This window comes from Cardiocondyla obscurior, linkage group LG25 (genome assembly GCF_019399895.1).
Source record: "Cardiocondyla obscurior isolate alpha-2009 linkage group LG25, Cobs3.1, whole genome shotgun sequence".
Lineage (NCBI taxonomy): Eukaryota > Metazoa > Arthropoda > Insecta > Hymenoptera > Formicidae > Cardiocondyla > Cardiocondyla obscurior.
The window spans coordinates 341127-352266 of NC_091888.1; the positions used below are offsets into that span (position 1 = coordinate 341127).

The window sequence follows — 11140 nt, forward strand, 5'->3', positions numbered from 1 at the left end:
GAAAGGAAAGAAATAGATAACAGAGATCATCGAATGGATCGTGCGTTCTCTTGGACGATTCGATACGAATAAAACCAATAGATTCCCTAAAAGATCGTCATTGGATAAACTTTTATCCGTATTACGAGCCGAGATCTCGATTTGCACGGGACGGAAAATTACACATCTCCCTTTCGCTCTTCGGCCGTCCGCTCGTGAAATACGACCCTCTCAACTCTCTCTGTCGTGCATTAAGAGTACGTAATGAATACCCGACCTTGTTTCTGCAATCTTCCCACATGCATTTTTAAGCGGCGGACCGAAGGGGGGGAATGGGTTTTTCATTCAATTGCACGTCGGGAAAGCGCTCATATATTTTTCGCGAAATCCTATATTTCACGCATGAAAATCAGTGACGCGTCAGTTAATTTGTCATACACACCGGCGGAACTTTATTACGGCAGATTTCTCCGGTGATTTGGAGTTTGTCGGGTATTCGGCGAATGCAAATGCGTGGGCGCGTTTATGCGACAAATTTTACTGCGATGTCATGCCGAGTTAGAACATTGTCACGTAGTTATACACGTTATTCTCGATGCGACCCGTTCTCTCCTTCCTCTCTCGCAGCTCTCATCTTGAATGGAATTTTGCGGAACGCTTTTAGAAAAAAAAAAAGAAGAAAAAAAAACAAAATGTATGCTGCCGCAAGACACGCGTTTGAATCCCGACATTCTTGAAAGCTGCGTTGTAAGATAAAATTCGAGTTCGATTCGCTCGTATTTTGTTTATTCCCCAAATCCTGTCACGCGCTGTCTAACCGCCGCAAAAATTTTCTCCTCGAATATCCGCTTGCCTCGACGGTGGCGAAAAAATTACAGCGTTAACCGCGAAAGTGTGCCGAGCTAATTTTCGGTACATTTCTCCCACGAGGTGGTCCGTTAAATGCATTGTTTTTCCTCACGGGAATCGTTAGAGCGGCGCAAGTATAATTTAATACTCAAGCTTACCGGAAACGCTTGCTCATCGCTCCACAGAGTGCCGGGATAATCCGACGGTGTAACGAGAAGCGCAAGGATAAAAAAAAGCAGCGGCGATAAGATGCCTTTGCAGAGAGTTAAATACGCTTTGGCTCATTTATCGCGCAAGGAACACATCGCGCAGTTAGCGCGCCCCAACTGGAGAAAACTTCGCAGAGCCGATTCAAAGGTTACGGTATTATACGCCTATTTGCATGTTAATTCCTTTAATATTCCATTGTTTATTTCGGGGGAGGGGGAGAAAAAAATAGGAGAAACCTCTCCCGAGGTAATTCTATTATTTTCTGCAATACGTATCGGAAGAGATTGGAATACCCTACACTATCCGATAGTATCGCGCGGGTCTTCATCCGCCGCTCCGGGACTTCATTAACGATACCGAGATCGCGTCCTTAATGCTAGAACAGCGTGCTCCATCTGAGTAAACTCGCAATTGAGATTTCACTAAATAAAAGTATCGGATGAGACGTCACCTGGTGCGAATATTTAAGGACGTTAAATAAGAGTTGAGATATCTTCTGTGAAATCAAACGGTCGTTATAAGAGACGGTACGTCTCGCGGAAAAACGTTCAGTTGAAAACGATCGATGGAGCAGATGCTCGAGCGGCGTTTGCACGGGCCCTTTGTGTCTTTTCTCGGATACTTATATCGACGTATATATATATATATTTCAGGCGTGTCCTTTTACAGTTCCGCGCGCGGTTCTCAGGAGCCGCGCCTCGAGGCGCATCCGGGTTATGGCGCAACCGAAATTCGTAACCAAGAAATACGATCCCGCGTAAGTGCACAGTCGTCCGCTCTTGTACTCGTCAGGTTATCGCGAGTCCTCTAGAAAATTTATTATCGCGCAGAGCGGTGCCGCCCCCTTACCCCCGCATTCACCCCAGGACGCTCGCGGCGAAGAGCAGCAGGCGTATCGTCGATCTAGCATTGCCCGAGAGAAGGTGCACATCCATTTCCTCGATACCGAAGACGGTCTCGATAAGAAACCTAAGTTAAAAAATAAATCTTATATTAATCTTATATTATAGAGAAAAATCGTAAGACGGTAAAGATATTTTACGGGCCCTCCCCGCCGCGTGCCACTCCGGCAAATACTTTTCGCTAGGTGAAATTATTAAAAGATCAAAAATATGCGAATTATCTTCGCGATTTTAACGCCACCCCGCTACTTCTGATAGCGTCAGGAAAATTGATAGCTAAGACTTGATCGATGATATATGTACGGTGACTTAAAAGCGATATACCTTAAACGCTAGACGTCTGCTGGAGACGATGAAATTGGCAGCTACCAAAAACATGAAGGCAACCGTGAGCGATCTGCTGGTGAAGGTTCGAAAGTCGCGGTACCAGCGGTATCGCGTATTCTGCAACGCGCGTCAAGAACGAGAAGCTAGGAAAAAGTAAGGCCGATACATTTCCCATCCTCGCGTCACTTTTTTTCCGTCCTGCGAGCGACACGCGCATCCCCGTGCAACACAATCTCTCCCTTATATTCGCACGAGTAAGCTACCTACGACGATAAACGTGAAAGGTGCGGAAAACATCATGGCTGTTTAATTGCATAAATTGCAAAGCTAAACAGAGTTCTATCGAATTTTCGTCGTTACCCGTTTTCTTTTCTTCCCCTTTTTTGCTTCACGCCTCTCGGGTCTCGGGAATGCTGGGTGTGTTCGGTGAGAGGGAAATTCCGAACATAAATTACTGCAGGAACTAAACGATTTAGCTGTATCAATGGACATTTACGATATTAATTAACTGTTAAATAATTAGCTTGATTCCGTAACAATATTGGGAGGGCAAGTAACAAAACGTAAGCTTATAAACCCTCTCTCTATATTGATCGCTCTGAAACTGAATGCAAATTCTACGTTTAATTAACGAAAGGTTCATCTGATATTGCACCGGAAGTAATTATTAATAGCCCGCAATGAAATTTGAGAGATTGAGTTTAGCCGGGGCATTTATTGCAATGGTTACCAATCATTGATCAGGTTACAATCAGAGCATCAATTTGATAGTTCCCCGCGATAAACTGCGATATACGGAATACTCCGCCACAATCCGCTGTAATTACCGTCACATTTTGCAACTTTCCGGGATTTTCTAATTGCTCGCTGTTGGCGAACAATCTATAAAATCGCAATAAAAATAATTTTACCGTTTTTAACGTCTCCGAATTAATTTAATTGTTGAAGGGAAAAAAAAAACAGAATTGACAGCCAGATTTATTTCAATTTTATTTTCGTATTTATATTGACCTGACTGATAGATTACGTTAATGACGCAAGTCTTCTTTTCTTAACCCACTGGCGGAACGTTAATCAATCTCCGGGAGATTTTTCCGCGGTAAAGCGGTCCTTAAACCGAAATTTCCGTGATAAAACGACCCGCTCTCGTGTCCAGGAGGAAACGAATGGCGAAGCTGCACAGAGCTCTTACAAAACCGGAAGACTGGCAGAGGCACATGCGGGTCCTGGAAAGACTGGCTGCGCCGAAAGTCGTCGCGAGACCCAAAAGAAGGAAACCCGTAAGCGCCGTAGCTTCCGTTTTCTCATAAATCAATATTAATCGATCTAGATAAAAAAAAAAATTAAAAAAAAAAAAAGTTGAAACGCGTCGCGAATTTCGAAAACGAAGATTGCTTGGTTCGCTCGATTACTCGATCGCGTTTTTTGCTACGATATTTTCAGAGGAAAAAGTGGAGGCCAATCAACGTAGAACGAATGTATTTCTTAGCGTTACCTAAGATCCAACAGGAGCCTACGTCGAGAAATCTGTTCGAGGTGCAGCCGCACGCGCTCACCTATCGCATCACCAAGCGAATCGAGAAGCTCGCAATCCCGAATAAACAGCCGAAAATCCTGTTGAAAATACCAGGCGCTGTTTCGCCTGCCGCGATGAAAGCCACTGGTAGCGTAACGTATCTCGCCATTACAATTACTATCATTCGTTTTGTCATTACGATCCCCCGCGTCGATTTCTCCGCTCGATAACGCGGAGGAATCGGTCGCCATCGATCCGTACGAGGCAACGTTCTCGTTTGTTGCCTACATATATCGGTTCCTTGCACCAATACTATTACACGTTATTGGACGTAAGTAAGCTCATACGTGGGGTGTCCCGGAGGACATCTTCCCTTCGAGATTCAACGGAAACTCCGTCAGATTTTCCTCGATGAGCGTTTTATGAGAGAAGTCATGTTATTTGTTAGGAATTTTTAAATATAAATTGTTACGAGAATACTTGAGCTGTCGAGAATCGCGCTGAATTAAAATACCATTACGCTCATGTTGAAATTAACTAAAGAATAAGTCTTTGTTCTTATAGTGTAAAAAAAAAAGAAAAGAAATGAAAAGAAAAAAAAAAGAAACAATTGCTCTTTTTTATATCAATAACTCTTTGGACGGACAGAAATTTCATTATTAAAGTTAACGGTTATTTTCTCGGGTTTGTTCCGTATTTAATTTCGTACCGTTTCTAACGGAGGTAGTGCCGCATCTCGGTGATTCTGGGACATCCTACGTAGCAGATCCGTGATTTCGTCGGCTTCACACCCACCCGCCGCCCCCGAGAAAGACGACGGATTTGCTCGTCGGCGGTTGCGACTGTTCAATAGCTTACGCGGTAACATCGGGACTTTACATTGGTGCTACACATATTGCGGAAATAAAAAAAAAATAGAAGTAGTTTATGTATTGTTAACAGTCGCAACAAGCGTTCACTTTTCGGCGTACATCGATGAAAAATAAATCTCGGGTGGATTACGGTTTTGACATCGTTGACGAGCGAAAGCTCTTTTTTTTATCCCTTTTTTTTTTTTTTTTTTACTTGGGATCGTTAATTGGACAGAGACTCGGTAAAAATTTGTGGAATTAAATAGAATTTCCCGCGTTTAGCGTACATACCCGGGTAATCGATCGTCGCGTGTTCCCGCTATTAGTTTCGGATATCACTGAATTCGTGATATAATGCAGAGTTCGCGTTATCTTTCCGTTCAACCATAACTGCGCGGTAACGATTTTGTAGCGTTTGATATGGACAGAGGAGAGATAAACGGGACACGATCTACACATTAAGCCCGCGGCGTACGAAACGTGTTTTGTTGCCGATCTGCCAGCAATGCCACGCTATGCTTACCGTACTGCTCATTGCACATTAGCCTGCCCGCAGCGTTATTTCATACCGCAATGTTAGCGACCCTCTCACCGCTATTGTAATTATTTCATTAAAACGTTGCTTGAAACGTCATTGCTCTATGTCTGGCCGATATTACTTCTCGTTCAGTAACGCGTTTACATTATTTATGCATGTTCACGTGGGCGCGTTTTCCGTACGCATCTATGCGTATCTATTGCATTTTGTTACACATTTTATTTACCTACTAGTTTTTATTTATATCGATATTTTTTTTTTTTTTTCTACCTGTCTTCTCATTGGAACTTTTACATGAAATTCTTTTGTTATTTCTACATTGTATATTTGTTATCGTTATTTATTTATTTGTTTGCGTTATTTTTTTTTTTTTTTTTTTTTTTTTTGGTTGTTTTATTTCGTACCTCGAGAAATACGAAAGAGAAAATACAACCATCAGTTACGTCTATTCGCACCGTACCGTCTACACAATTCGGCTCTTTAAATTCGCGATTTCGTGTACGTCGAGTATCTATATCACGGTCTGTTATGTGGCTACTGGGCCGTCTGATTAAACGGCGTCTTCCGCTATCGATCGATAGCCGGCCTTGAGACAGTAGATTAATTTTCCTTTGAGCCGTCAAAAGCGTCGTTACGTAAAGGTGCGACGGAAACGTTAGCAGTTTTAATTAATTAAAAAAAATTTATGTGCCAATGATGAACCAGTGGTAATAAGAACTCTCTCTTTCTCTCTCTTTTTCTCTCTCTCTCTCTTTCTCTCCATATTCCTTTAGAATCGCTCGACTATCGTTTTGCACTTCGTCCGTCGCGTCTAACTTTCTCAGCTCGACATATTCCTAAGGAGGATGCCTCCTCAAGTTTCTCTTCGGGTTGCCGTCAAGCGTCACCGACGTCCTTCGTCGCCGGCGTGGAATTTAATTTCGCGCGCGAGACGTTGCTTGATACAAAACGTGCAAGTGCATCGAGTTCTTCGGCGATAATGGGAAGGAGGCGCGCCACGAACGTTACACAACCCTCTCGGTTGCGAGGGGAGCCGAGCCCGGTCCCCCGGTTTTAATTTTCCCGTATAATCGCGCGCGACGATTCAGCGACGGCGCGCAACGTCTTTTTTCCCCCTTTCCCCCCATTGAAATCCGTCTGTAATAAAATACGAGATACGGGAGCATAGCGGAACGATCGCGCGCAACTTTTACAATATATCTCACGCGCGCTCTGCTGCGTTCTATAAAGTAAAAGACGTAAATCAAAATATACATTTTACTTCTCGCGCGGAGGCGAGAGAAGATTAAAATATCAAATATTAAACAAATTTTTAGCCGCGGTTAATATTTTCAGTGGAATTTTTTACACGGCTAGATTGTATTATCTCAATTTTGACAGACGGGCTCCCTCTAGCCGGGAAAAATGGTTCAGAATGTATTACGCGAAATACGTTTCGGAACGTATATTATATTTTTCGAGATAATATCAATGCGGGCGACACTCCCTTTCTCTCTTCCTCCTGTGCCTTTTGCCTCGTTAGAAATTTATTTATTTATGAACATACATAATTGCAATTGAGTTAATTGTCAGCGGCATAAACGCACGCGGCGTGTTTAGAAATTTAATCCACTCTGTCGTTATGCGCATAGTCCTGTAACGAACCCGCCAGCCAACTAATCAAACGAATATCATACGGGTTGTGGTTTGCATGCAAAATGGAATTCGAGGGAGATTACGATCGCCGGTTAGAAAGCCGGGCGAAATAATTTGTTTCGTTGGGTGGCGTAGTTAGTCTTGCTTCGCGCCCTTAAGCCCGTTGATAAGAATAAGCCGGCGGAAAACCGATGTTAATGGATAGGATTGAAACCATACAGCGTACGGTATAACGTTTAATGCCGTAGCTTCCGAGAGAATAATCGCTTTGGCGAAGCCGGCCCAGCGTCCGCCTGGTAGAGAAACGGATCTCCGAGAGAATGCCTTCACCGTGTCGCCGGTGGCGTTAAAGGCGAGATGTTCCAGGCGTCTTAAAAAACTCGCTAAGCCGAAGAAATATCCGAAGCCCGTGTTCAAAAGACTGAAAACTGCGCTTAGAAGATAAAAGATGCTAATAAGTGCACGGCGGAGCGATGCGTCCCTCAACGAGATTTGCGTTAATTTCCGCGAGGTATGGAATGCGCTCGTTAAAAATTCACAATATTTACCGTAGTTTCTGCACTCACGTAATCTCTCGCAAATGACGAAACAATGACGCGAGCTCGTAATAATCTCGCGAAATATGTGCATTGTAATTGTAAATAATAAATGCGTTTGGAAAGGAAAAAAAAAAAAAAAAGAAATAATAATGTCGATTATTCGTAGCGGAAAATCTAATAGCTTGAATACCACGGTGTCCCGAATACCCGCGCATATTCGTTTAATGGAATTCCGGTTGTACCCGGCTTAGGGGGTCGCGTCGAATATTACCAGAATGATAATCCTGCGCGCGAGATAATCGGTACGCACCTCGTTATTAGCGCGCTTCCACGTAGGGCGATACATTTCACGGGCGGTGCATACGTGCGGATATTATACATCGGGATACACATTATTTCGCAAACGCCCACGATTCGTCCCGCGATATTGTACACGCGATATATCAAAAAGCAGGACCTGTCGCGCTGCATTATGCGAGCGTTAGCGCCGGTAAAAGCGCGAAACGTAACCGCGCGCCCGTCGACGTTCATAAATTAGGGCAGTGCCAGCTCGGGCAATCTACTCGCCCTTGGGAACGGATTAGCGTTTCGTAACGTCGCTACGGCCATTCCGCTTGTCGTGTAACTTCGTAAAGACATTCCATGCACCGTGATATATTCCTCGTAGGGCGAGGACTTGCCGCGCTGGACTTGGAGGGGAAGGAGAGGTAAAAGTACCTTGTTCTCGGTACCTTCTTATTTTCCGGGCGGTATTCGCGAGAACGACGACACACGCCCTTAGCGCTCGGGGATATTAAAGAGACGTTTATAGACGGCGGAAAAGCATATTCCCGTGGCACAGCGCGGCAGCAGAGATGCTCGGAAATCCCCCGTGCATGGGGCGCGATAAATAATATATGAAAAAGTCGAATAATAAATTTACCGTGGTGTAATCCGTAATACGCATTTAATGATCCGTGATAATTAGTCGTATCCAAATTGACGTTGCATTATTTCGACAATACGCCATGCATAGCTCGTTGCGATTCATACGAATGCTGATCAGTTATTCAAACGAAAGTAGCGCAATCCGGATAATTATTAATAACGCGGAATTAATCGTAATTCCCTCGAGGGAGCTTCTATCCTTCGTGTGGTTTTACCCCTTTTCTCCCTTCGTCTTCCCCTCCTCCTTCTCCCCTCGTCCCGCATTTTATTTTCGCTGTCATGCCCGTTTTACGTTCCTTCGCCGCCCTAAATGATAGAGACATTAGCATTCGACGTTGCGAAATTGCTTAATTAAAGGTACGTCGTACGCGCCTTTACCTCCGTCGAGAAGTTAAAGGGGTACGGGATGGCCTTTGAATTCCTAGTCACAAGCATTTTTCTTCGCCGTTACGCCCCGACACTTTCTTAATTAACGTCCTCCGCTGGGTGGACTAATGGCGGTGTAAGAAGCGAATGGTCACGGCAACGTAAGTAAAATAACGCGTTTCCGACTGGCCTTTAATCGATGATCGATACCCCGCTCTCGTTGTGTATTTCGCTTGGACTCGCGCGAACGCAACGCTAAGCGAATTTTGATCGGCGGTATATACAAACAGCGCCCGTTCATGATAAGCTATACTAAAACCAGCCGGTTTTAGTTACTGTTATTGCCCACACACGCGGCGTGTTATTTCCTCCTCCCTCATCTAGCATTTATATTTCAGTTTATAGGAAACTGCGTATCGCGCGAATTCAATCGGTCGCGCTTTAATAGCGAACGATCATACGCCCATCTACCGAGGTGATTAATTGAACGCCATTGACATTTACCTAATTGTTAATACACACTGAGCTCCGCTACCATTAAGGCATGAAATTTTCACATTACGTTTTTCAATCAGCCTGCAAATTCAATCGCGCAATCAAGTCACGGATATATTTAATATCGAAAATTAGACGGCGAGCAGCGACGACGGATAACGAGCTGCTGTGGAATTTCCGTTAAATCGTGACTACAAATTTGTCGAATTTATCGGTGGAGGGGTCCCCGTCATTGAAATTTACCGCGGTGAAAAGACACACCGGCGTATTCTGCTATAAATTGAACCGGTCTGGCAAATTTGTTATACTCTGGAAAAAAAAAAAAAAAAAAGAAAAAAGTTACACCCGCGCGCCCACACACGCGCGCGCATGCACGTACGGTACACACACTTTCTTGGCAGAGCCTTTCATCACGCGAAAAGCGATTGATAACAAACCCTATCGCGGGGCAAAGAGAATCAAAGGATCGAACGGCCAGCTTTAATGCATGGGTATAGACTCGCACTAAAAATTCTAACTTTGTCCGGAAGCAAATTTTATTTCAAAGGCCAACCGATATCCTCTCCACCTCCTCCCTATCCGGCCGTTCGCCAGCCTTCGCCTGGTACCCCTCCCTCCTCCCACCGCCGTTTGATCTGGTGAAATCCGGACCGCGTCAGTCAATAGAGACGGCAAAACGGGCGTATGAAAAATGGATCCGATGAGGGTTAAAACGATTCGCTTCGGACGACGGCGCGGTTTTGTCGGCGGTTGAATCGCGACAAGACACAGGGAGCGTTTCAGCGGCGGCGAAAGGGATGCGGCGGGCGGAGAAATGGACGGAAGAACCTTCGCAAATACACTCCGCGGTCGGCTTACGACGGATCGACCGCCTCCCCTTCCCCTTCCCTCCCCCTGGTCGCCGCACACAGCTCGTGCGGAATATAAATGTAAACGGCAGGAATATGCGGCCGATTCGCTCGCAATTCCATTCACGTCCCGACACTCCTACGCCCCGGCTGTCACCGTCCGACCAGAATCGCGCGGCGACCCCCTCTCGCCCTTTCCCGCGCCCTCCGCAAATCTGCATCCCCTTATCAGGGCGAGAGTGCGTTCGGCAACCCGAAACTATGCGAGGCAGCTACTCGCGGTCATCTAATTCAGTGCTTCTCAAATTAGGTTACGTAAGTATTTAAATTATTTTCGATCGCTTAATCTCGTCGCGGTTGAATCCGAAGGGGTATACCGTCTGCGCGGAATTCTCACGCAAGGACGATTTGTTTTTATAATTACGTTTCGCGCATTTATCCGAAAGCGATACTTATCTCGCGCCGTAATACCTTTTAATTTTACCGTTGCTTAATATATTAATTTATTGTTACGCTTGCGATTGAATTTAATTGATTCGCGTTAAAATCGGCGGAATTATACGTCGCGGCACTATTCGGAGAAAAGATTTACGGCCGTTATTTTCGCGAGGTTTGAGAAGCACTGACTTAAATCGCTCGAATGACAAACACGATGCACGTTGAGGTAGGAATTTTGTGTACTCTTTTTACGAATATTTTTATAACGGGGATTATACGTTTCGTTTGTTTCATCTGCCTGCTCTTTCAAATCTTTTATTCTATCCAGTGAATCATTACGATGTACCGTATGATAAATGAGTAAGAGGTAACTGAGAGTTGAGAGTTCTCTCTCTGAAAACGACTCTCGATAAATTTACTCAACTGCGCGAAACTTTTACGCTAGGTACGTACGCGAACTTAACTTTGAAATTATGTATGATTGGCTCTAAAGGGATGCGTCTAAACTATAAATTTAAGCTCGCGATATACAAACTGTGATATAAACTAATACGGTGAGGCATATAAATAAATAAATACATATGATTCTGGAGCCGCGGCATTTTTATGGACATTAAATTTACTCGGAGGGGAAGCTAAGAAAATGGAGATGTCTGTATGATTTCGCAAATGGAAGAAACGGAAGCTCGTTGGAAAAAACGTAGGGCGGAATCGGAATAT

General features: G+C 44.4%; 1 protein-coding gene across 1 annotated transcript; it reads left to right on the top strand.

The window, feature by feature from the left end:
• Positions 1-1046: 1046 nt before the first annotated feature.
• Theg (Testicular haploid expressed gene) lies at positions 1047-7503 on the top strand. Its single transcript, XM_070672211.1, has 7 exons — positions 1047-1191; positions 1692-1795; positions 1869-1961; positions 2277-2420; positions 3424-3553; positions 3711-3930; positions 7056-7503. Exons 1-7 carry the CDS (start codon positions 1078-1080, stop codon positions 7250-7252), a joined length of 1002 nt encoding a protein of 333 aa, XP_070528312.1. The 5' UTR covers positions 1047-1077; the 3' UTR covers positions 7253-7503.
• Positions 7504-11140: the final 3637 nt, after the last annotated feature.

Coding starts and splice junctions, on each gene's coding strand:
- Theg (XM_070672211.1), top strand. CDS start 1,078: ATGCCTTTGCAGAGAGTTAAATACGCTTTGGCTCATTTATCGCGCAAG. Junction 1,796..1,868: donor ACCAAGAAATACGATCCCGC/GTAAGTGCACAG, acceptor ATTATCGCGCAG/AGCGGTGCCGCCCCCTTACC. Junction 2,421..3,423: donor GAACGAGAAGCTAGGAAAAA/GTAAGGCCGATA, acceptor TCTCGTGTCCAG/GAGGAAACGAATGGCGAAGC.